We start from the raw sequence: 26,492 nt of genomic DNA on the forward strand, positions 1-26,492 counted from the left end.
CCAGAGGAACAACAGTTGTACCCCATTTGTGTACAATGAATCAAAAAATAAATAAATAAATAAAAAAGAAAAAAAAAGAGACAAATGTTACATTATCTAAATGCGATCAACTTACCTCATTCTTCCACAGGTGATACTGTAGTGCAAATGCAGTAAATTCTCTTGGAACACAGAAAAACTTGCATTCTGAAGTGAAGCCATGAGAAGTATTTTTGACTTGTTCAAAGTTTTTATTAATCAATTCCAGAATCAATGGATCAATAAGGAACACTGGTACATTTTGGTTGGATGTTAGCATAATAAATTTTTTAACTGCACGCTGTTTGAGAGGAAAAGAATACCCTCAATAACAATCAATACAACAACTTATTATATTAAATTTGTATTCATTGATTTTATACAGTGTTATACACTATACAGAGTGTTTACCCAATAGACACCATGTTTATCACTGCACTAAAAACAAACAAACAAATAAACATATGGTTTCTGGCCTCAAACAATATAGTCTTCCAGGGAAGATGAACAAATAGTTACAAGGTGAAACATGGGATAAATAAAGACATAACACGTACTATGAGTACAGAACAGTAAATCATTAATTAACATCAAAAAAAAAATCTTCATAGAAGAAGTGGTATATTTGAGATGAAAATTTGAAGCTTAGAAATTATTCTCTTGGTTTTAGTTGAACTTTTCAAGCAAAACTCAGTGAGGAAACATCAGGTCTGTTTTTAGAAATCAGTACTGTCAGTCTTTCAAAACCAGAAATTTATTGTGTGTCACTTTGCTTCATATTTGTAATGCTGTTTAACAATATTTCTAAGCAAAAGATCCAGACCAAAATACATTACCTACTTGATCATCCCCCAATACAGTGAATTTTTTAACATCATGGCAATATTTTAAAATATAATATACTGCTGGGCAGTAAATAGGATCCTCTACTGAAAAAAGAGAATTTCAAAATTTGAATGAAAACAGACTAAATCACATTTAGGAGTAAATATCTAAGAGTAGCAAAGAGAATAACCAGTATACATCATTGCTAAAGACACTATTTCATTGAAAAGAATACTAAATTTAAAGGGATGTATGCACATCAAAAAGGTGTTTCATGGAATTAAAAATAAACTCTTCTTCACAATATCTGAAGGAACTTCTAAAAATACATGTAAGACACCAAATATATAAGAATATCAAGAATTTTTGGACAGAAAAAAGTGAGATATAGCTAGGAATCAGTTTCATCATTTGTTTTTAATGTAGAATATTATACAAATGCCAAGAATATAATTATCTCTGCCTCAAAGAGATCTGTTATCTCTTGGAAGGAGAGATATCTAGGTAAAAAGTTAGAATAAACAACTGTATGCCAAAAAATTCAACAACTTAAGTGAAATGGATATGTTTCTTTTAAAACAATTTAAAACTACCACAAGATGACAAGAAATCTGAATGGTCCTATATCTATTAAAGAAACTGAATTTGTTATTAAAAAAAAAAAGCTGCCCTCAAAAGTACAAGAAAAACTATACTTAGATGGTTCACTTGTGAGTTCTATCAAAACACTTCCAAAAAACTGAGCTAGAGGAACTATTTTCTGATTTTCTGAGGCCAGTATAATACTAATAGCAAAACCTAAAAGATATTACAAAAATAAAATAAAAAGAAAGAAAATTATAGACCACAATTACTCATGAACACAGATGCAAAGATACGTAACAAAATATGAGAAAGTCAATTCCAGTAATTTAAAAAAAAGAAAGAAGTAAATATAACCAATGTTCATCACAGGAATTAGAGATTAGTTTAATATTAAAGTCAAAGAAATTCAGCATATCAACAAAGGGGAAAACCTATGATAATTTCAATACATAAAAAGCATTTGGCAAATTTCAATCTCTATTTATGATTAAAAACTCTCATAAAACAAGGAATAAAATACTTCCTCAATTTGAAAAAGGCTATAAAGGAAAAAATCTATTACTGAGTTGTAGGAATTCCTTGTTAATCTTTGATATCACTCTTTTGTCACCTGCATGTTTTGCAAATATTTTCTAGTCTATGGCATAAATGGAAGTTCTAAATTTTGATAGTCTTTTGATTTTTTTTTCTCTTAGGGTTAGCTTTAGATAAGAAAAATGAAAGAGAAATGAGGTTTAGAGAAAGACAAAAAGATGATAGAAACTAGTACATTAAAAGTACTGAAGTGTTAAATGAATCTCAGGTTAGTATTAAAAATTTGATGAACACACTTATGGCTTCATTACAATTATTAACAAATATAGCTTAGGACAGGATCAAGGGGAGATAGAATTTATCTTTTAAAAATATACCTTTCCAGTCATTATCAATGCAATCATCATTACTCCTTGGAAATAGGTATCCAATTGATTTTGAATCCAATTAATTCTAAATCAACATGAATATTATCACCCCGTCTTCAATAATTCATTTTGTTTGTAAGAATGAAAAATGTCCTGTTGAAAATAGGATGTGCTGAGACCATAATATCCTATTCATCTGCCTGTGTATTAAAATTTTATCAAAACCTAAAAGAACTTGACAGGACTTGTTCTTAGGCAAGCATACTCTACCACTGAGCTATATTTTCAGCCCACAACTTGTTCTTCGCAAAAGTCTGGTTTCTAATTATCACTTTTTCCCCACTAAGTGTGTCAAGTCATCTGCTTAATTAAGAATTCATTCCAGAATTTTATCAGGACTCAATATCACACTACTGATCAGATTTCACTTTTTATTTCTTCAAAAAAAAAATAGGAGAAAGGCATTTTAATACTTCCCCCTTTCCTGTGATTTTGCAAATATTGTAGTGATTCAGTGACCATACTTAAAATACAAAGAGAACTCACAAAATGTAGTGAGCTGCTCTTTAATTTTTTTTTTTTTCTCATTTACTTTGGAAGTAAACCTTTAAAAAAAATCTGCTATTTTTCCCACCTCATGGGGTCACCCTACTAAGGTATGAGGATATTGTTAGAGAGCTGTCACTTAATCCATAAAAAGCAAAATCTATCCCACTGAAGCCATTACACCTTTAAATTTTTCCTAAATATGCTCTTTCAGTGTACATAGGAAGACTCTTAATAAAGGCAAACTTGAAAATTTTAGTTACTGCATCACCACATCAAAGAATGTCAACATTTATGATAGACCATTCCATTGCGTTCAGATCACATGCATATTCCAGCTGTTAAAATCTGAACTTTAAATCTCAATAAATTGTTTTATCCCTGGGATAATAATCTAGTTCAAGTAGTACATATCTGTTTTTCTTAGGACTGAGAAGAAGTTAGAGAAGTGCTAGAGAGAAGTGTATGAAGTACCCCTTTTATTTAATTGAGACTCTTTATAATTGTGACAGGCAATATCAATACTAAGAACATTGTGAGTCCCTCCCCGCTCAGATAACCCTAAATACACAGAGCAAAACATCTACTATTTTTGATAAGTTTAAAGTTCATATTTATATTTCTAGACTAGATAACTAAGATGTCTGCTAAGAGGATGTCTCAGGCTTCACTTTTAAAACAGTAGTTCAAATCTAGCTGGTATCAGCAATGACTTAAAACACTTGGTTACTTGAAAATTCTAATCTAAAGTCTTTCACATCTGGGGTTACAAGTGTATCCACAGGAAATATCTGGTCATTTTCCACAATGCATACAAACAAGATAAATAGGATTTTTGTTAGTTATCCAGCATTGCTTTTCATTCTAAGTTTAGTTAGAATAAAAGGTAAGAAAATACATTTTATAAATATGCAGGCTCTGAAATGTGTAAGACAAAGTAAGGATATAATGCATGTATTACTAGTTTAGTTCATCTCATAAAGGAAACATGCTAAATAAATTTTTATTCCTGATCACTAATTTTTCCTTATTCGTTGTTAAGTTCTGAAACATATTCATTCATTTGGGAAAGCAGCACAGTTCAGTGAAAGAGAGTTCTAGAGACAGGCAGTTAGAATCTGGACTCAGTCACTTATCAGTCAACTAACTTGAATCTCTCTAAGATAAATCAAGAATAACATTATATATTGACTTGTTAAGGTTTCTATAAGGACTAAATGAGATACTCTAAGTACTTGGTATAGAACTTCCTCCTTCCTGGCCACTACCTACTCCATTCCCAAGGTAGCTTTGGTCATTGTATTCATTAAACAAATACTGAAAAAGAGTACATAAACGAATGAACTAAATGTACATTGTTAACAGGGAACTTTATTGTACATACCCACTGTGTGCTATCAAATCCAATTTTGCCTCCTTTGGATTTTGATAAACCAATTCCATTCTAGGAAGATAATAAAAGAATATTTTAATAAATTCAAAGTCCAGCATGAAACGTGACATTTAGGGATGAGTGTGAGAGTCAAAATACATGTTAGCTCATTGTCATTAGAAAGCATCACCCACAAACATATTTTCATGTAGTCAGAAGCTAGGAATGCTATGACTTTTTAAAAAAAATTTTTAGTTGTCTATGAACCTTTATTTATCTATATGTGGTGCTGAGAATTGAATCCAGTACCTCACACATGCTAGGCAAGTGCTCCACCCCTGAGCTACAACCCCAGCCCAGAATGCTGATTTTATAATACAAATGCCTAAGATGTAAAACACCAACAGGTTACATTAGTAAACTAAGTTATTAAATAGTAAAGTATATGTGGCCCAAATCTCAGAACAAATTATGTCCACCAATGAACATCAAATTCTCTGCTATCTCTCTGAAATTAGGGTTTGTCAATTTAGCTACATATTTCTTTTTTTTTTTTTGACATTCTAATTGTTTATTTTATTATTTTTTTATTTTTTTACATTTACATAGGGTAATGATGTTTATTTTATTTTTCCCCTCCCCCCACCCCTCCCACCCCTCTTTTCCCTCTACACAGTCCTTCTTTCCTTCATTCTTGCCGCTCTCCTTAGCCTAACTCTAAACCTAACCCTAAACCTAATGCTAGCCCCTCCCACCCCCCATTATATGTCCTCATCCGCTTATCAGCGAGATCATTCGTCCTTTAGTTTTTTGAGATTGGCTTATCTCACTTAGCATGATATTCTCCAATTTCGACCATTTGCCTACAAATGCCATAATTTTATCATTCTTCATTGCGGAGTAATATTCCATTGTATAAATATGCCACAGTTTCTTTATCCATTCATCAACTGAAGGGCATCTAGGTTGGTTCCACAATCTGGCTATGGTGAATTGAGCAGCAATGAACATTGATGTGGCTGTATCTCTGTAGTATGCTGATTTTAAGTCCTTTGGGTATAGGCCAAGGAGTGGGATAGCTGGGTCAAATGGTGTTTCCATTCCAAGCTTTCTGAGGAATCTCCACACTGCTTTCCAGAGTGGCTGCACTAATTTGCAACCCCACCAGCAATGTATGAGTGTTCCTTTTTCACCACATCCTCGCCAACACCTATTGTTGCTTGTATTCTTGATAATTGCCATTCTAATTGGGGTGAGATGAAATCGTAGGGTAGTTTTGATTTGCATTTCCCTTATTACTAGGGATGTTGAACATTTTTTCATATATCTGTTGATTACTTGTACATCTTCTTCTGTGAAGTGTCTGTTCATTTCCATAGCCCATTTGTTGATTGGATTATTTGTATTCTTCGTGTAGAGTTTTTTGAGTTCTTTATAGATTCTGGAAATTAGCGCTCTATCTGAGGTATGGTTGGCAAAAACATTCTCCCACTCTGTAGGCTCTCTCTTCACATTTCTGATAGTTTCCTTTGCTGAGAGAAAGCTTTTAAGTTTGAATCTATCCCAGTTGTTGATTCTTGCTTTTATTTCTTGTGCTATGGGAATCCTGTTAAGGAAATCTGATCCTGAGCCAACAAGTTGAAGATTTGGACCTACTTTTTCTTCTATAAGATGCAGGGTCTCTGGTCTGATTCCGAGGTCCTTGATCCATTTTGAGTTGAGTTTTGTGTAGGGTGAGAGATAGGGGTTTAATTTCATTCTATTGCATATGGTTTTCCAGTTTTCCCAGCACCATTTGTTGAAGAGGCTATCTTTTCTCCATTGCATATTGTTGGAACCTTTGTCTAGTATGAGAAAATTGTATTTATTTGGGTTTGTGTCCATGTCCTCTATTCTGTACCATTGATCTACCTGTCTATTTTGGTACCAATACCATGCCGTTTTTGTTACTATTGCTTTGTAGTAGAGTTGAAGATCTGGTATTGCAATACCCCCTGCTTCGCTCTTGCTACTGAGGATTGCTTTAGCTATTCTAGGTTTTTTATTCTTCCAGATGAATTTCATAATTGCTTGCTCTATTTCTGCAAGGTACATCATTGGGATTTTAACTGGAATTGCATTGAATCTGTATAGCACTTTAGGTAGTATAGCCATTTTGACGATATTAATTCTGCCTATCCAGGAACATGGGAGATCTTTCCATCTTCTAAGGTTTTCTTGAATTTCTTTCTTTAGTGTTCTGTAGTTCTCATTGTAGAGGTCTTTCACCTCTTTTGTGAGATTGATTCCCAAGTATTTTATTTTTTTCGATGCTATTGTGAATGGGGTAGTTTTCCTAATTTCTCTTTCTGAAGATTCATCATTTATGTATAAAAATGCATTGGATTTATGAGCATTGATCTTGTAACCTGCTACTTTACTGAATTCACTTATGAGTTCTAAAAGTTTTCTGGTGGAATTTCCAGGTTCCTCTAAATATATAATCATGTCATCAGCGAACAGGGATAGTTTGAGTTCTTCTTTTCTTATTCGTATCCCTTTAATTTCTTTGGTTTGTCTGATTTTAGCTACATATTTCTAATTCAGCTTATCTTCATATACTGAATTAGTATTTGTAGTTCTTGGCAAAGAGATGAGAAAGTACAATAAAATTTACTGAGCAGCTCCTGAATGTCAGGTACTATATTTGACACATCTACATATGAACTATATACTTTTGTCTATCTCTTACAATAGTCCTACAAAGCAAATATTATTATTTTTGATTCACAGATAGCCTCAGTATTAATACTTTTCTAAAACACACCATAATTTAAAATGCTGAGTTATTTTAAAAAAATATTTAGGTCCAGAGCATAAGAAGAAAGATATCACTTTTCATCTGATAAGCTCCAAAATACTTTCAAAGTAACAGGAAAAAGAACATGTTATGGAATAGAGACAAGAGGAAGAATGTTTTAAGCTCAAAGAAGATTCAAAGGTTTTTATACCTTCAATATGTTGTTTTCCTATAAGCCATAAATGGTAGGATGCTGAATAAAAATTTAAGTAAAAAATGTACTCCAAGTTCCAAAAAAGGAGACTCATCTTCCCACTAGACCACACACTCAAGGGCAGGGGCACAAACTTAGTCCATTTCTATATCACCACTGCCTATCACAGGGCTTGGTAGGTAGAAAATGGTTTATCCATTACATCCCATCATCCTATATGGAACTGACAATTTGGGACTTACTGGGTTAATAAGGGTTCGTTAACTGGAGAGAGAAATGAGAAATATACTGAGATATATGAGAAATTAAGGTAGAGTCACACAAGCTCTGGAATTTAGCCAATAACATTTTAATATATGTGGATGTTTGGAAAAAAGCAACAAAGACACATCGTGGTAATCTTCAGCACTGAAAAAGAGACTACTGCAATACAGTCATTTGTTGCTCATCACAGCCTTATATTAGTAGAGAAGACTGAATTTCTGCACTGTTTAACTTATGGCATTTGGGATAGTGAACTAGTAGACTATTTTTATAATAGGTTCAATGAGAAATAGATCACATTACCATAAAAGCTACCTTTTTAAAGTGTAGAATTCAGTAATTTTTAGTATATTTACGGAGTTGTATAACTATCACCACTATACAGAATATTTTCATCATGCCTAAAATAAAACCATGTTCCTACTAGAAATCACTTCCTAATCTTCCTCTCCTCAGTCACAACCATAATGTTAATATATACTTTTTTCTCTATGGATTTACATCATGTGAACATTTCATAAAAATGGAGTTATAATATATAGCTTTTGCATATGACTTTTTTCACTTAACATAATGTAACAGTTCATCTATGCTATAGCATGCATCAGTATTTATTTATTTTTCCTGTGGCTGAGTAATATCCTATTGTATATTCACTCATTGTTTGATGATCTGTCTATTATGGGTAAAACCAGCACAATGTTTTATATCATGCCTGATTTGTACACTCATAATCTGCCTCTATTTTACTTCCATTTTCAACTCTCCACTTATTCTACACTTGCAACTGTGCAGCTAAACATGGCTACTCACTGGTGTCACTTTAGATTCATGACTACTAGCTTCCAGGAGGGTCTAAATTCTGCCAGCAATCATCCTACATTTCCCTGGTCTACTAATTCTCATTCTCCTAGATGATTTTTTCTGCTCTTTTCTCTTTCCAGCACCCCGTCCCTCTCTAAACTTCAACTTCTGGCACTGCTTTTCTATTTCCCAGAGAAAATAAAAGAAATCAGAGAAGAAACTTCAAGAACTTCTACCACATCTCTCTACCTAATCAAACAATATCCCTATAGTCTACCTTACCTCCTCTCCTGATAGATGAGCTGCCTATATTCCTCTATATTCCTCTCCACCTATATACTAAATCTTATCCCTCTTGCCTAGCTAAAGAAATAGCTTCTGCAATTTTTCTTTCTCTGTTGGATCATTTCCATCAGCATATAATGTGATAGTATTCTTCCTATCCTAAAAAATAATTAAGACAAAAACCTATTGGTTTCTCTTTCCCAGCATTTTTCTGACTCTCTTTACAGCAGACTTCCTAATGGGTTGTCTCCTCATTGCCCACAATTCTCCTGTGAATTCACTTGAACTTAAAATTACTTAGCAAGCATTCATCAAAAACACCAATAACCTCCACATTGCTAAATTCAATGACGAATTATTAGTCTTTGTCTTATTTGATCTACCAAGAATTGTTGAGCAACTTCTGCCTCACTAAAATACTTCATTCACTTGGTTCTCAAGATCCCCATGCTTCCAGTTCTCCTGCTATTTCTGTCTGGCTACTCGTTCTTAGTATCAATAGCTAGTTCATTCTACCTCTGACATGCTGCTGAAGGGTCTCAGAGCCCAGACCTTAAGACTTGCTTTTTCTCTTATGCTTTCTCTCTCTTAAATCTATGTTTACTTCCTTGGTTACCTCATCTAGTCTATGGTTTAAAAAACCATCTCTCTGCTTACAACTCTAAACTCAAACTACCCCTTTGAAATAGATGATAGATAGATCCAATTATCTATTCATCTTCTTAATTAGGATAGGCACCTCAAAGCTACAATGTACCAAAAAACCAAAACAAACAAACAAGCAAAAACTGATTTTCACCATCCCTCAAAATTCCTCTTCCCTGTTTTTCTTATCTCAGTAAGCAACAACTTTCTCCTTCCAATTACCTAGGCCAAAAGTATTAGTTACTCCTGATTCTATTCTGTCTATTATACCCCACATCTAACCCATCAATAAGTCCTTATAGCTCTGCTTCCCATTTCTCACCAATTTCTGTGTTCAAGCCATTATCATCTTATGTAAGAAATAAAAGCCTTTTAAATGATATTCGTTTCAGCCTTTACTCCTATATTTCATTTGCAACGAAGCAGCCAGATCACTTGTTTTAAAATAAAAGTCAGAGCATGTCAAAACCTTCCTATGATTCACAATCTTTTTTTTTCTCTTTTTTTTTAATTGTAAACAAATGGGATACATGTTGTTTCTCTGTTTGTACAAGGCGTAAAAGGCATACCATTTGTGTAATCATAAATTTACATAGAGTAATGTTGTTTGACTCATTCTGTTATTTTTCCCCTTCCCCCCACCCCTCGCACCCCTCTTTTCCCTCTATACAGTCCTTCCTTCCTCCATTCTTGCCCCCCTCCCTAACCCAAACACTAACCCCTCCCACCCCCCATTATGTGTCATCATCCACTTATTAGCGATATCATTCATCCTTTGGATTTTTGAGATTGGCTTATCTCACTTAGCATGATGTTCTCCAATTTCATCCATTTGCCTGCAAATGCCATAAATTTATCATTCTTTATGGCTGAGTAATATTCCATTGTATATATATACCACAGTTTCTTTATCCATTCATCAGTTGAAGGACATCTAGGTTGGTTCCACAATCTGGCTACTGTGAACTGAGCAGCTATGAACATTGATGTGGCTGTATCTCTGTAATTTGCTGATTTTAAGTCCTTTGGGTATAGGCCAAGGAGTGGGATAGCTGGGTCAAATGGTGGTTCCATTCCAAGTTTTCTAAGGAGTCTCCACACTGCTTTCCAGAGTGGCTGCACTAATTTGCAGCCCCACCAGCAATGTATGAGTGTACCTTTCTCCCCACATCCTCGCCAACACCTGTTGTTGCTTGTATTCTTGATAATCGCCATTCTAATTGGGGTGAGATGGAATCTTAGGGTGGTTTTGATTTGCATTTCTCTTATTACTAGAGACGTTGAACATTTTTCCATATGTTTGTTGATTGCTTGTAGATCTTCTTCTGTGAAGTGTCTGCTCATTTCCTTAGCCCATTTGTCGATTGGATTATTTGCATTCTTGGTGTAGAGTTTTTTGAGTTCTTTATAGATTCTGGAGATGAGTGCTCTATCTGAAGTATGATTGGCAAAGATTTTCTCCCACTCTGTAGGCTCTTTCTTCGCATTGCTGATATTTTCCTTTGCTGAGATAAAGTTTTTTAGTTTGAATCTATCCCAGTTATTGATTCTTGTTTTTATTTCTTGTGCTATGGGAGTCCTATTGAGGAAGTCTGGTCCTAAGCCGACATGTTGAAGCTCTGCACCTACTTTTTCTTCTATAAGATGCAAGGTCTCTGGTCTGATTCCGAGGTCCTTAATCCATTTTGAGTTTAGTTTCGTGCATGGTGAGAGATATGAGTTTAGTTTCATTCTGTTGCATATGGATTTCCAATTCTCCCAGCACCATTTGTTGAAGAGGCTATCTTTTCTCCATTGCATATTTTTGGCACCTTTGTCTAGTATGAGAAAATTGTATTGATTTGGGTTTGTGTCCATGTCCTCTATTCTGTACCATTGATCCACCTTTCTATTTTGGTACCAATACCATGCTGTTTTTGTTACTATTGCTTTGTAGTAGAGTTGAAGATCTGATATTGCGATACCTCCTGCTTCACTCTTTCTGCCAAGGATTGCTTTAGCTATTCTGGGTTTCTTATTCTTCCAGATGAATTTCATAATTTCTTGCTCTATTTCTGTAAGGTACAACATTGGGATTTTAATTGGAATTGCATTGAATCTGTATAGCACTTTTGGTAGTATAGCCATTTTGACAATATTAATTCTTCCTATCCAAGAACATGGGAGATCTTTCCATCTTCTAAGGTGTTCTTTAATTTCTTTCTTTAGTGTTCTGTAGTTCTCATTGTAGATGTCTTTCACCTCTTTTGTGAGATTGATTCCCAAGTATTTTATTTTTTTCGAGGCTATTGTGAATGGGGTAGTTTTCCTACTTTCTCTTTCTGAAGATTCATCACTTATGTATAAAAATGCATTAGATTTATGTGCATTGATTTATATCCCGCTACTTTACTGAATTCACTTATGAGTTCTAAAAGTTTTCTGGTGGAATTTCCTGGTTCCTCTAAGTATATAATCATATCATCAGCAAATAGGGATAGTTTGAGTTCTTCTTTTCCTATTCGTATCCCTTTAATTTCTTTGGTCTGTCTAATTGCTCTGGCTAGAGTTTCAAGGACAATATTGAATAGGAGTGGTGAAAGAGGGCATCCCTGCCTTGTTCCAGATTTTAGGGGGAACGCTTTCAGTTTTTCACCATTTAGAATGATATTAGCCATGGGCTTAGCATATATGGCCTTTACAATGTTAAGGAATGTTCCCACTATTCCTATTTTTTTCTAGTGTTTTGAGCATGAAGGGGTGCTTTATCAAATGCTTTTTTGCGTCTATTGAAATAATCATGTGATTCTTGACTTTAAGTCTATTGATATGGTGAATTACATTTATTGATTTCCTGATGTTGAACCAACCTTGCATCCCTGGGATGAAACCCACTTGATCATTGTGCACCGTCTTTTAATATGTTTTTGTGTGCGATCTGCTAAAATTTTGTTGAGAATTTTTGTGTCGATGTTCATTAAGGATATTGGTCTGAAATTTTCTTTCCTCGATGTGTCTCTGTCTGGTTTAGGTATCGGTGATATTGGCTTCATAGAATGAGTTTGGGAGGATTCCCTCCTCTTCTATTTCATGGAATACTTGAGGAGTATTGGAATGAGCTCTTCTTTAAAGGTTTTGTAGAACTCGGCTGAGAACCCATCTGGTCCTGGACTTTTCTTTGTTGGTAGGCTTTTGATGATTTCTTCTATTTCATTACTTGAAATTGGTCTATTTAAATTGTGTATGTCCTCCTCGTTCAGTTTAGGCAATTTATATGACTCTAGAAACCTGTTGATGTCTTCGAAATTTTCTATTTTGTTGGAGTATAGATTTTCAAAATAGCTTCTAATTATGTTTTGTATTTCAATCGTATCTGTTGTGATATTTCCTTGTTCATTCTGAATTTTAGTAATTTGGGTTTTCTCTCGTCTTCTCTTTGTTAGTGTGGCTAAAGGTTTATCAATTTTGTTTAGTTTTTCGAAGAACCAACTATTTATTTTGTCAATTTTTTGTATTGTTTCTTTTGTTTCAATTTCATTGATTTCAGCTCTGAGTTTAACTATTTCCTGTCTTCTACTACTTTTGGTGTTGGTCTGTTCTTCTTTTTCTAGGGCTTTGAGCTGTAGTGTTAGGTCGTTTATTTGTTGAGTTTTACTTCTTTTATTAAATGCACTCCATGAAATAAATTTTCCTCTAAGTACTGCTTTCATAGTGTCCCAGAGATTTTGATATGATGTTTCTTTATTCTCATTTACCTCTAAGAATTTTTTAATTTCCTTCCTAATATCTTCTGTTATCCATTCATCATATAATAGCATATTGTTCAATCTCCAGGTGTTGGAGATTTTTACTCTTTCATTTATTTCTAACTTCAATCCATTATGATCTGATACTTGTATTTGCTAACGTTAGCTTTGTGGCATAATATACGGTCTATTTTAGAGAAGGATCCATGTGCTGCTGAGAAGAAAGTGTATTCGCTCTTGGTTGGATGGTATATTCTATAAATGTCTGTTAAGTCTAAATTATTGATTGTGTTATTGAGCTGTATGGTTTCTTTGTTCAATTTTTGTTTGGAAGATCTGTCCAGTGGTGAGAGAGGCATGTTAAAATCACCCAGTATTGTTGTGTTATGGTCTATTTGGTTTCTAAAATTGAGAAAGATTTGTTTGACATACATGGAAGAGCCACTGTTTGGGGCATAGATGTTTATGATTGTTATATCTTGCTGATTTATGCTTCCCTTAAGCAGTATGAAATGTCCTTCTTTATCCCTTCTGACTAACTTTGGCTTGAAGTCCACATTATCTGAAATGAGGATGGATACTCCAGCTTTTTTTGCTGAGTCCACGTGCATGGTATGTTTTTTCCCATCCTTTCACCTTTAGTCTATGGGTATCTCTTTCTATGAGGTGAGTCTCTTGCAGGCAACATATTGTTGGATCTTTCTTTTTAATCCATTCTGCCAGTCTATGTCTTTTGATTGATGAATTCAGGGCATTAACATTCAGGGTTATTATTGAGATATGATTTGTATTCCCGGTCATTTGGTTCATTTTTAAAATTTTATTTATTTATTTATTTTTTGACACAACTTGGTTCCTCCTTTATTAGACAGTTCCTTTGGATAATTCCTCCCTTTGCTGATTTGCTTCTTTGTTTTTTATCTCTTCCTCATGGAATATTTTGTTGAGAATGTTCTGTAATGCTGGCTTTCTTTTTGTAAATTCTTTTAGCTTTTGTTTATCATGGAATGATTTTATTTCATCGTCAAATTTGAAGGTAAGTTCTGCTGGGTATAAGATTCTTGGTTGGCATCCATTGTCTTTCAGAGCTTGAAAAATGTTGTTCCAGGCTCTTCTAGCTTTTAGGGTCTGGATTGAAAAATCTGCTGATATCCGTATTGGTTTCCCCCTGAATGTAATTTGGTTCTTTTCTCTCACAGCCTTTAAAATTCTGTCTTTATTTTGTATGTTAGGTATTTTCATTATAATGTGCCTTTGTGTGGGTCTGTTGTAATTTTGTGTATTTGGAGTCCTATAAGCCTCTTGAACTTGATTTTCCATTTCATTCTTCAGATTTGGGAAATTTTCTGATATTATTTCATTGAATAGATTGTTCATTCCTTTGGTTTGTTTCTCTAAGCCTTCCTCAATCCCAATTATTCTCAAATTTGGCCTTTTCATGATATCCCATAGTTCTTGGAGATTCTGTTCATGATTTCTTACCATCTTCTCTGTTTGTTCAACTTTGTTTTCAAGGTTAAATATTTTGTCTTTAATATCTGAGGTTCTGTCTTCCAGGTGTTCTATCCTATTGGTTATGCTTTCTATGGAGTTCTTAATTTGGTTTATTGTTTCCTTCATTTCAAAGATTTCTGTTTGGCTTTTTTTTTCAATATCTCTAACTCTTTATTGAAATGATCTTTTGCTTCCTGTATTTGCTCTTTTAACTGTCGCAATAGATGTGATCATTCAATGTCTGCATTTGCTCTTTCATCTCATCATTCAATGCCTGCATTTGCTCTTTCATCTCATCGTTTGCTTCCCTGATCATTTTAATTATGTACATTCTGAACTCCCTTTCTGTCATTTCTTCTACCATGTTGTCGTTGGATTTTATTGATGTAACATCTAGATTTGTTTGGGGCATTTTCTTCCCTTGTTTTCTCATACTGTTCAGGAATCAGTGGATCATTAAGATATTGCAGATTTCCTCTATTGACTTATAATGTCCCTGAAGATTGCTAGTATATCCCCTCTTATCCTTCAGTAGCCTGAAGTCTTGGAGGAAGTTGACAATGCGGTGTTCCACAAGGAAGCTGCCTCTCTAGGGGTGGTGACCCTCAGGTGGGGTATATTCCCTGATAGTGGGCAGAGGTGCCTCCACTTGTTGTCCAATGGTCATCTAAAGGGGAACTAGGCTGTGGGCTGAGGCAAGGCCTGTTTGTATCTGTGTCTCTGGTTTTACCGTCCTTGTGGGAAAACCTCACCCAGCAGGAAAGACTCACCCGGTTGGGAGATCTCGCTGGTCAGTTCCCCTCCTAGAGGTTCCCTCAATCTACAACTACCGCCTGTGCTGGGCTGCCTTCCTCTGCAACGTTCCCAGGGGCCTGGACCTACCTCCTGGGCCTGGGAGCCTCACCCTTCGCAGACGAGTCTCCTTAGGCTACCTGTCCTCAGACAATCTGCCCGCAGTCCTGGAAACTTCGCTCCACCCCTAAGCGTGTCTCAGTGTGGCTCTTCCAGCAAGAAGCCGCCTAGGTCCTGGGACCCTGCTCTGCACCTAATCGCCTGGCTATGCGGCCCCTCCTCTGAGCCGCCACCTGGAGCCCTGTACAATAGCTCTGAGTCTCAGAGACCCGCCACACACCTCTTCCTCGGGACAGCTGCCCAGTGTTCCGACGCAGTCACTAGGAGTCCAAGCAACTCACTTCACCTCTCCTCCTCCCGCCAACTGCCCGTAGTCCTAGGCAGTCATTCCGAGTCCAAGTGACCTGCCCTATTCCTCTTCCTCCTCGGGGTAGCCCCCCAGGTGTTCAGGAGCAGTCGCTCGGAGACCAAGCAACCCACCGCGCTCCTCTCCAGGCAGGCCACCAGTGTTCAGGAGCGGTCGCTTTGAGTCCAAACAACTCACCACTCGCCTCCTCCTCTGGCAACCGCCTGTAGCTCTTATGCAATCACTCCTAGACCAAGCGACCCGCTGCGCTCCTCCTCTTCCTCTGGGCAGCCCCCCGGTGTTCAGAAGCAATCGCTCTGAGTCCAAACAGCTTGCCACGCAGCTCCTCCTCAGGCAGCCACCTGAAGCCCAGTGGTTGCTCTGAGTCCAAGCGCTGTGCTGAGCAGCCACCTCTACGATGATCCCAGTTGTCCGTGTTTACCGCTTCAGCAGGGGGAGGGGCGTCTCGCCGGGCAGCTCTACTTCACAAAGTTCCCTGCGTTCCGGGACTACCGCCCCATCCGGGATGCCTCCCCAACGGGAGAGACTCACCCGGTGACTTTGAGTTGGTCCCAAGTCTCTCATTATCTCCTCTTTTGAATCCTGTGTCCTGGAGCAACATGAAATGCAGCCACCCTCTAGTTCGCCATCTTGAAACCGCTCTCACAATCTTACTCAGAATAAGACTCAACCAATCTTTCTAATGGCTTAGACATACAACATGGAACTCTGGTCTTACCCACTATTCTCCCCATCTCTTACTCCACTATAGTTACATTAATTTCTATGCTGTTCTCAAAACTGCCAGTTTATTCCTGGCTCAGGCCCTTTGTACTTTCTTGATTTCTAGTATGCTCCTCCTCTAGACATCCACATAGCTCATTCTCTTTGAATTGGCTGTTTCCTTTATTTGTAATGGACTTCTCATTCCCCAGTTCACCTGGAGAATTCCTACTCATTTCTAAAAGGACAACTCAAAACGTCTTTCATCCCTGAACCAACCCTACTGCTCTGAACTTGAGGTGAGGCAGAACATCATGGAGGAGGGGCATAGTAGAATAAAGCTGCTCAGCTCATGGTAGCTGGGAAGCAGAGACAGAGAAGATAAAGGAAGGGAGGAAGAAAGGGACTTTGGACATACATAGTCCAATACCATGCCCCCAGTGACCTACAGCTATACCCACACCTGACTACAGTTACTACCCAGCAGTCCCAATTATTAATCTAACAATGATGAAGTTATAGCTTTTATAATCCAATCTTTTTGCCTCTGAACATTGTTATATTGCCTGATGTCAGGGTCTTAAGCCCCCTTGCTCTTCTCGACCAGTGACAAGGGAAAGGGACACTCCCCAACAAGGTCAGACCGGGATAGGTAGGGCCGACTGACCGCCTGCTCCCAGCCCTCTGGGTGGAGGACAATCAGACGTGTCAGGGAGACCCGTCACAGCAGGAACTCGTTTATTGAGGAAGTCACACAGCTTTTATGTAGGGTGGGGGCTAGGTGGGAACCAATTGGCTTAAAGGTCAGCAAGGCAGGGGGGTTCACGCAGGCGAGAGTCCCATTGGACTATATGGCAAGCACAAGCTATCACGTTTGCGGAACTGTCGTTAACCAATCCCTGACGATGGTCCAGTTTATTGTCATTAACTATTGAAACCACCTTTGAGGCCTTGATCTTGCTCACTCGCCAGGGAGTAAGAAGTCAGTCTGAGTTAGTTAACGTGTCATTAGTCCCAACAGCCTAACACATGAGCTCTTTGGGGGATATTTTTAGATCTAAACCATAACACCAAATTTCCCCAATTTGTGAGTTCCTAGAAAGCAAAGATTAAACTTTGTCATTACTGTGCTTGAGTCATAGTAAGCTTTCAACAAATACTTGACAAATGACTGAATGTTCTGACAAAAAAAAAAAAAAACTATGCCATATAGTTAAAGTCAGTAGGTTAAAAAAGCCTAAATATATTATAAAACATTTTTTATGGGATATTTATAGTGAACTTTAAGGGACAGGAATAAATGAGTGGATGGAAATAATCATATTATCAACAAGGACTGGAAGAAAAAATTTGGTGGTTACAGAATTCCACTGATAACTGAGTCAAATAAATATTTGCCATAAAGGAAAAGCATTCCAAAAATAATAAGAAAAAAATTCTGTTATTTTCGAAAGCAGAATTCAACAGCCAGTTTCTTACAGGAATCAAAATTCCAATTTCTTAATCTGCATTATCTTTAAACATGCCCATATAGAATCAAATGCCAATATTTTTTTAAAAATCTAAAGTCTTCAATAACTGATTTTTTCATTTGTTCAAAAACTCTCAAACCTAAGGATAAGAAACACTGACTATGGGGAATCCAACACGGTAGACTCCAGGTAGCCTTTCCCTTCTGCCTGTCAGTGCCTTTCCTTATGGTAGAAATACTCCTGAGCCACTGAAGTTTATAATGGACTGGACTCATAAATGTGATTTGGAATGGTGAGAAAACTATGTTTACTAATTGAAACTGTTTGGTCAGAAAACTTAAATAATTTAGAATGAATTATTAACAATTATTAATAATTCTAATTATTAAAGCAAAATTTTTACATTTCTCCGGGACACTGCAAAAGTGGGAAGGGTGGGAGATGAACAGGGGAAGAAGTACTTATTAAAGTTTGCCATATTAAATCAGACTACCAAATATAATATTCTTCTTCCATAAATGACCTATTATTATTCTTCAGAGCAAAGTGGAACAAACAAGACAACAAAGATGAAGGGAAAATCAAGTTTCTTAATTTTAATAAGTAAAAATTCCAGAAATTTTTTAAATTCTAAAAATTTCTAGTTTGTTGCATATGATGTAAATGGCTATGAGATTAATTTTTATTTTTTAAAATTTTTATTTATTTAGTATTTTTTTTTGTGTGTGTGTGTGTGTATGCTGGGGATTGAACCCAGAGCCTTGTGCATGTAAGGCAATTATTCTATCTACTGAGCTACATCCCCAGTCCTTAATTTCCATTTCTAATGATGACATATGAAATTGTTCTCTGTGAATGATAACTGCCAAACTTAAAATCCAAACTCCTCTTCCAACTCTCTCCTTTTAGACAAACACACGTGGGTTTAAAATATAACACAAAGATATCTTAGTACACAACTCTGTAAGTGGTCTCCTAAGTAGCTAATTACTGAAGGTACTAGTGTGGTTTATCTTGACTAAGTCAAGACAACATAAGGTTTGGATTACTCTCAGCTTTACACAAACATTGCTTTATCTTTCCTCCACCTAAGCATTAATATTTTATTATTTTCTGTTGTGTTTCAGCAATCCTTAAAGTCATCTCTTTTCATATCTTTTCAATCTTATGAGCAAGAACTTAATATGCTTGGGCCCCAGTTAACTCATTTATGAAAATGAGTTATCATTTATGAAAGTGATAAATGGAGGCTCCTAAGAACACTATAATAATTGAACTCAATTTTATTTATCAAACTGTGATTAAAGCTTAAAAGAAATAGAAAACACAAGCTATTAATAGTTATCATCTTCTAAGCATCTACCATATATCACAAACTAAATTAGATGCATCACATACATTATCTCAACCAGAGTTACTATTAGCCCCATTTAAAGAAACTGAGACTCAATGAGGTTAAGTGACTTTTTGAAAGTCAAACAACAAATGAGGATTTGAACTTTCTAAACCCAGAACTATATAACCCCTCAAATCGAGAATTATTGCTATTGCTACATTTATCAAATTACAGGTCTCTTGACCTTTGTTCCACTTATCTCTGTGTTCCTGCTAAGTATTCTGTGTATAACAACTGATCAATCAATACAGTCTGAATGAGCACACAAAATTATAATCCAGATAGGTGCAGTAAAAATCAATGAACAGGGCCGGGTTGTGGCTCAGCAGTAGAGCACTCCCCTACCATTGTGAGGTGCTGGGTTCAATCCTCAGCACCACATAAATAAATAAATAAATAGAGGTATTTTGTCCATCTACAACCAAAAAAATTTTTTTTTAAATCAATGACCACCTAATCATACCCTAGACAGTCCTAGAGACATGTCTTTGCCTTTTTGGTGTGAGATGTAAGCCACATACGATTGGACTCCCAATTTATGATGGTTTGACTCACAATTTTTTGACTTTCTGATGGTGTGAAGTAATATACACTGTGTAGAAACTACTTTGAATTTTGAACTTTTCCCAGGCTAGCAAGAGGCAGTACTACATTTTGATGATGCTTGACAGCTGTCACTCATGCAATCTCAAAGATACACAACTGATGGTCTATTGTGTACTATTCTAGGCATATTAAAATGCATTTTTGATTTATAATATTTTCAACTCATGATGGGCTAATCAGAACATAACCTCATTGTAAATCTGTTCTTGAAAGTTGGAGCCCATATATGTGCTCACAAGGTTACCATACTACAACAGTTTATACTTCAAATATCTGGAGGGTTATTCTACTCATCTACAGAATTTTAGCAGACACAATAGTTATAGCAGTTAATCGTTTTTAATGTTATCAGATAACTGAATTATTCAGACCTCATTTAGTGGGTCACAGAAAAGCTAACCTTGTCTGACCAGCTAGGGACAAACAGATTCTGTGGTCAGACCCTAAAATAGACAGAAGTAGGTCTCCTTAACTAAAAAGTTAGCAAATACCTCTTCTTCCTTAACCAATGATAGATATTAGCATAACCTTTCCTGAAGTTGCTGAAAAGTATTATAGTCCTTCTCAACATGGTGGTGCTGCAGGCATTCACTATTACTGGAAGAAACTATTAGTTTCCAAACATTATCTCTACTTCTTTATTTCTATAGATATAGATAGAGGCCACTTATATTATTACTTTTCCCTGGTAGATTCTAAATTAAAGTGTACACTATAGTAAAATAATTTTGATAATGTATACAACAACTGCCACTGGATTCACCTAACTGAGATACTTTTTTTTTTTTTTTTTGCCCTTTCAACTTAAGTTTTTTATTTTTTTATGACCTTAAACTTTAGGTGCTTGCACTAGTCACATGTTAAATCCTTTAAGTAAACTATTATGTTTTATAAATCTATTGTAACTGTTTTTTTTTTAACTTACATGGATATGGCTATATCTACAAAATGAATCTTCAGCACAAAGTATAAACACTGCTGGGGTACACAGTGAGATAGGAGGAGGATCAACACTCCAAAGACTGCTAAGTTGCAAAAACAAAACAAAACCAAAACAATGATAAAAGAAAGAGAGAAGAGGAAATAAACGTTTAGATTATATAACTTAAAGACATAAATGAATGTGCTATAAGTGGACATTTGTATACCAATAGCAGTGTTGAAAGGAACCTTACTGGCATCCATTTTTTTTAAGTCAAGGGGAATGACCCTTCAAAGGGGGTGATCATCTGACCATGCTGACACGGCCCACTGATGCCAACTTCTGAAAACTGAATTATACTTTTCTAGCTTATAATCAAAATTGTGTTGTTCTTTAACTTTCTCCTCTTCAAACGGCATAAAGTATCAAATTTAATTGATCTCTTTTGATTGTCCTATAGTGTTGATCATCCTATACCTCAACACATCACAGCAACAAATAGCAAGAAAATCAAAATAACTACATTCAGTGGAAAATGTCATGTGTGACATTCTGACCACCTTAAGTATCTCAAAGAAGTAAGATCTGGAGGTTGCGGCTACAACAGCAGCGGAAATACATGTGTTGCTGTAGATTCAAAATGCTTAACAGAATTCTGATGCAGGGACCCCACAGAATTTGATCAAATATATCCATCTGTTCACCTTCATGTAAATAATGCTCACGCAGCCAGTGCTGGGACCTCTCCTTGGACAGGCCTTGAGACTTTCATTACATCTGTCACTTGCCCTGTTTACAGCCGCCTCATCAGTAACTCATGGGCTTTTTTCTTAAATCCTCAAAACAGTATCCTGATTGACACAGTCCTAGGAAAAAGCTGTTTCTGTATTTATCTTCTCTCTTCTTGATTTCAGCCTCAGTAACTAATACAACTATCAAATATAATTTTTTTTTCCTCCTAGTACTGGGAATTGAATCCAGAGCCCTGTACATGCTAGATAAGTGCTGTATCACTGAGCTACATTTCCTGCCCTTTTTAAAATTTCAAAATCTTGCTACATTTCCCATGCTGCCCTCAAATTTGCAATCCTCCTGCCTCCAGCCTACCAAGTACCTTGGATTACAAGTATGTGTCATCACGCCTGGTTTGTAATAAACTTTTCATGGAAGCATGGAAACACTTCCAGAAAGCCTGTCCGTTTATCATTTTCACTTCCAGAACTCAGAGGGGAGTGTTTCATGAGCAAAAGTGAACACCACTGAGCAAGTGGTGAGCACTCTGGTAAGCAGCCCTCTACTCCTCACATGTTGCCCAGGAAAGTGAATCACCCAAATGCACAGTAAGAGCACCCGGTTTTAAATGGTCTCCACTGTTGACACTAATAAAACGGCTCAATGTGAAACAACAGTACGCTTTGGCCCTTATCTTTGGATGACCAGATTGGGTGGCTATATCTTGCTAATGGCAAACATGTGTCCTCAAAAGGAGGTGACCTCTCCTCCACACAAAGTAGTTCTGATCTAACAGGGATGAAGTAGACGGAAGGCGAGTAAGGTAAATCTCATCTATGAAAACTGAAGGATGCCTTTTTCTGTGATCTTTTCTCCTGGAGAAAACAGTAGATCTTTACCTCCACAGAGAGTAAACAAAAACATTATATTTTCTAAATCTATTATAAGTTTTTTAAAAACTTACATGAATCTACAAAATGAATCTTCAGCATAAACACTGCCTCACAGTATGGGAAACAGTCATGCTTTCTGGAGTTTGCAGGATTTTACATTAGTAATGATAAACCTCCTCCAAAGATTTCTCTCTCTCTCCTTCTCTGAAAAGCCCTAATCTGAAAATCCAAAACTTTTTGAGGGACATCATGATATCAGTGGAAAATTCCACATTTGACCCCATTTGACAGTCACAGTCAAAATGCAGATGCACCAAAACCATCATATAACATTGTCTTCAAGCTATGTGTATACGGTGTATATGAAACAAATTAATTTCATGTTTGGCCTTGGGTTCCAGCTCCAAAATATCTCATTATATATATATGCAAATAATTCAGAAAACAAAACAAAATAAAATCTGAAATACTTTTAGTCCTAACCATTTTGAATAAAGAATTCTCAATCCATCATACATTTACTATATATATGTGTGTCTGCATGCACACGTCTGTATAAGTTCATATATATTTATAAACCTATTTATAAGTTCATATATATATGAGCTCAACACACACACACATTGCCATTTAGTTTCTTCTACTGGCAGCCTTTTTTCCTTACTAATTGCATTCCTTTTATTGTATTCTCCTCTATAACAAACTAACATCCCCCCAATCTCTTGTGTAAGTATGTGCATCTGCACATCATCTTTGCTGCAACATAAGAAATTAAACAGAGGAATGATGCATGTACTGGCTATTTTAGGCACCCCAAAATACTTTAATCCTGAAATTTGAAATTGCATGCATTGTATATACAGGATGAAGAAATCTGAAGGGCAAATTTGCTACAAAATGAGATACTTTTTGTAGCAAATAATTTTTATATATCAGAAAATTTCAATAAACATCACTGCAACTTGGCAGCTTTGACTTCAATGTGTAATTATGAAAACATTTAACTATAATTCTGAATGGCTTGCTACATCATGCAAAGATGAGAATCTCAGTAAAAGCTTGTTTCTCAGTAATACATTTTGTTTCTGCAAAAATTGAAAAACTGATTAATTTATGTACTGCAAGAGAACTCTTAAGAAAATATACAACTAAAGTGAAGTCTAAAGATAAAAAAAAAGGAAAAATTACCTTTGTTGATAAATAATGCTTGTAGTAGTATAACTGAAACAGCAGAAATGCCGAACTTGTCAATGTTAAGAGGGCCAAAATCACGTTCTTATTGATTCTACTCATTAGTCTGTGGTGTTCACTTGGTTGTCTTTTGAAAGTAGCCAGGCTGTTTTCATCTTTTTGGATAGGAAGATAATCTTGCTTTCTGTGAATTAAAAATGTATTTTTGAAGAGACCAAAGCCTGTATGTTATTTTTACCTTTAACAATAAGCAACAGCATAGGTAGTTATCTAAAGTTCCACAGAACATTCTGACCAACAGGAATTTGCAGGAGGGGCAAAGTTTCTGATCCAACAGATTTGGTGTGGTACCTCTGAATAAGCGCTCTGGTAAGTTCCTAGATGATGTGGATTCTCACCTGCTGCTTGCATGAGAAGGGAATAAGTAACCCTTAGAGGTATGGGTCAGCTGTAAATAAAAGGCTGGAAAAGTAGTATTAAGGACTAAAACAAAGGACACAAGAAATACATATATTGAAAGTGGCAGCTTTACAGGTGGAAAAGATGTGATAGATCTTATACTAACAAAAGGAAAAAGCCTGCAAATGCTTTATTTATTGTGAGGAGGGGGTTCTTCAAGATAAACAAGAAGCAAGAGGCTGTGGGGAAATTGGCCTGATTGGGGACTTATTACTGGCACAGTAATTCCTCCTCCAGGCAGCTGGCGCCACAAGTCTAGCTGGGCGCATTGGTATCTCTCTCCACCTCTGTGGAGTTTCATTGAACCTGAGGCTGTCTGAGTCAATAATGCAGAGTCACAGAATTCTCGTGGAGCAGGAGGTTAGCCAAGGCAACAAAGTGGTCTCAGATGGCTGAGATTATACCCAGAGTTCTCTGAGGAGCTCAAGTCCACTTAGAGATGGCTCAGACATGCCCACAGTTCATTCACAGCTTCCAACAGTGGACCATATTGAAATCCACTTCCATAGAAGACATAGAAAATTTCTGGTCAAGGCACATATGATAGCTTTTTGAGATTTTTCTTTTCTTTTTTTTTTTTTTTTGTGAGTGTGGGACCTAGGATGTGGTCAGTTTTTATAAACATCCCATGTATGTTCTCAGTTTTTTTGCAAACATAAAGAACACCAAGATAAACATTTTTGTTCTTTCATTTTGTATGCCATCTCTCATTTCTTTAAGAAATTTAATATAATCATATATCTTTCTACCCTTTCTCCAATATTTGCTTTTGATTAAATATATTTAGATTATCTACTGTTTATCTTCATTCCTTCAAATATGCTAACACCTCGACTACTTGATGTCTAAGTTTTATATGGCTTTTGTTTTCTACATAAAAAATAAAACATTGGCAAGTTTATATTACATTCTGCCTTCTTTCCTCTTTCAGTTCTTTTATTAGTTATTTCTACTTTGCAAAGTACTACTCTATTCCATAACTACAAATCTCAGTCATTTTGTTTTTATTCCTACAATGTTCCCTGTCAGTCTTATTGCTGTATTATCTCTGTTCTTTTATGGAAGACTGATATCATCTTCTGGCAATTTATAAAAAAAAAAAAAAACTTATTAAGGGTACTACTGGAGTTTTTGCATTGTTCAAACAATAACTGTCAATAGGTTGACTGGGTTTGAGGTCACAGCTTATCTCCCCTGATAACTTCTAGGCTATTACATTATCTTGTAATGCTAAATATTCCCTTGAAAATATCTGATTCCCCAACCCCACTTATAGTTAATTTGTTAATGAGACGAGCAAAGGATGCATTCCTTACCTATGAAATTCAATTTTGTTAAGCTAGATTATGCAATGATATTGGTGACTGTATACTAGTTTTTCCTTAGTCTTTATGTGTATTTTCAGTGTGCTAAATAAAGATTTCTTGGCGGAAATTTTTCTTAAGTTATATGTTCAAACCCTTTTCAGTTCTCTATTTTAAGAACTCCAATTAAGCATTTATTTCCTTTTCATTACATTATGCTCAACTTTTAGAAGTCTGTCATCATCTTTTTCTTAGTTTTCCACATTAATATTCCTTTTTCCCTCCAATGTTTCATTTTGTCTTTCTTTCCTCTGCCAAACATGATTCATCATATGCTATTGTCTTACTATTTCTTTCCAGTTCTTGAGCCAATTAACTTTGCTGTTTATTTAAAAGACATACTTGTTTCAGTAATTTATTAAGGCCAGTACACTTTTCTTGTGGGTTCACTATCACTTGTTTTTCCCCTCTTTTCTCTTTTATTCTTGTAGGATTTTTGTGTACTGTGTTCATTTCCTTTTATAATAGTACTACTCTATTCCATAACTACTGAATGACTTGAGTTCCCACTGGATCAGTTATTTGCAGGAGTACTGTGGAAGGAAGAAACAAGGCTGTGCACTAGACTAGAAATGTTTCTAGTATACAGAAAAGCTCTTTCTGACAGAATGCTTTGTACAAGTAAATGTGAAAAAGACAAGAGAACATGTGTGAGAATAAGTGAGAGAAAGGTGTTTACACATTACTATGTATAAGTGTCAGAAACAGGTAGCAAAAGTCCACTTGACAATCTCTCCCTCTTTTGCTTTAGCAAGAGAGTGTCACCTGCAAAGACAGCTTATTTGTGTTCCATCTCATTTGCTCTTTCTTGCTGGTTCATTTTGCCAAGCAGTCCGAGGAAGTTCCCACAGCCTTCCTATGTACCAGATCCCACTGTAAACACATCTTTCACTCTGCTCTGCCAGCTCTATCTGGGACTGCTTTCTACAAGGATCCCTTTTAATATCTTCCTGCCTACATTTGGCAACCATTTCTCAAATATTTAGATTTGGGCTTATAGGTCTTCTTGTCTCAGGGAAAATGTAATTACATCTCTCTCATTTTCTATTATTTCAGGGTAATTTCAGAAAGAAGAGGG

At 36.0% G+C, this 26,492-nt stretch overlaps 1 protein-coding gene across 2 annotated transcripts in view; it reads right to left on the minus strand.

Annotated features, from left to right (window-relative positions):
* Positions 1 to 26,492, minus strand: part of Fktn (fukutin) — an 87,798-nt gene that overhangs the window by 53,499 nt on the left and 7,807 nt on the right. Inside the window, exons 2-4 of one of the 2 annotated variants that reach the window (XM_047525342.1) lie at positions 23,589 to 23,775; positions 4,261 to 4,320; positions 116 to 319 (exon numbers count right to left, since the gene is read on the minus strand). In XM_047525342.1, coding sequence (XP_047381298.1) covers positions 116 to 319; positions 4,261 to 4,320; positions 23,589 to 23,693 — 369 coding nt within the window. In that variant the 5' untranslated portion in view covers positions 23,694 to 23,775. The remainder of the gene's footprint in view (positions 1 to 115; positions 320 to 4,260; positions 4,321 to 23,588; positions 23,776 to 26,492) is intronic. The other variant, XM_047525343.1, reaches the window with a different exon arrangement.

This window comes from Sciurus carolinensis, chromosome 14, assembly GCF_902686445.1.
Source record: "Sciurus carolinensis chromosome 14, mSciCar1.2, whole genome shotgun sequence".
Taxonomy (NCBI): domain Eukaryota; kingdom Metazoa; phylum Chordata; class Mammalia; order Rodentia; family Sciuridae; genus Sciurus; species Sciurus carolinensis.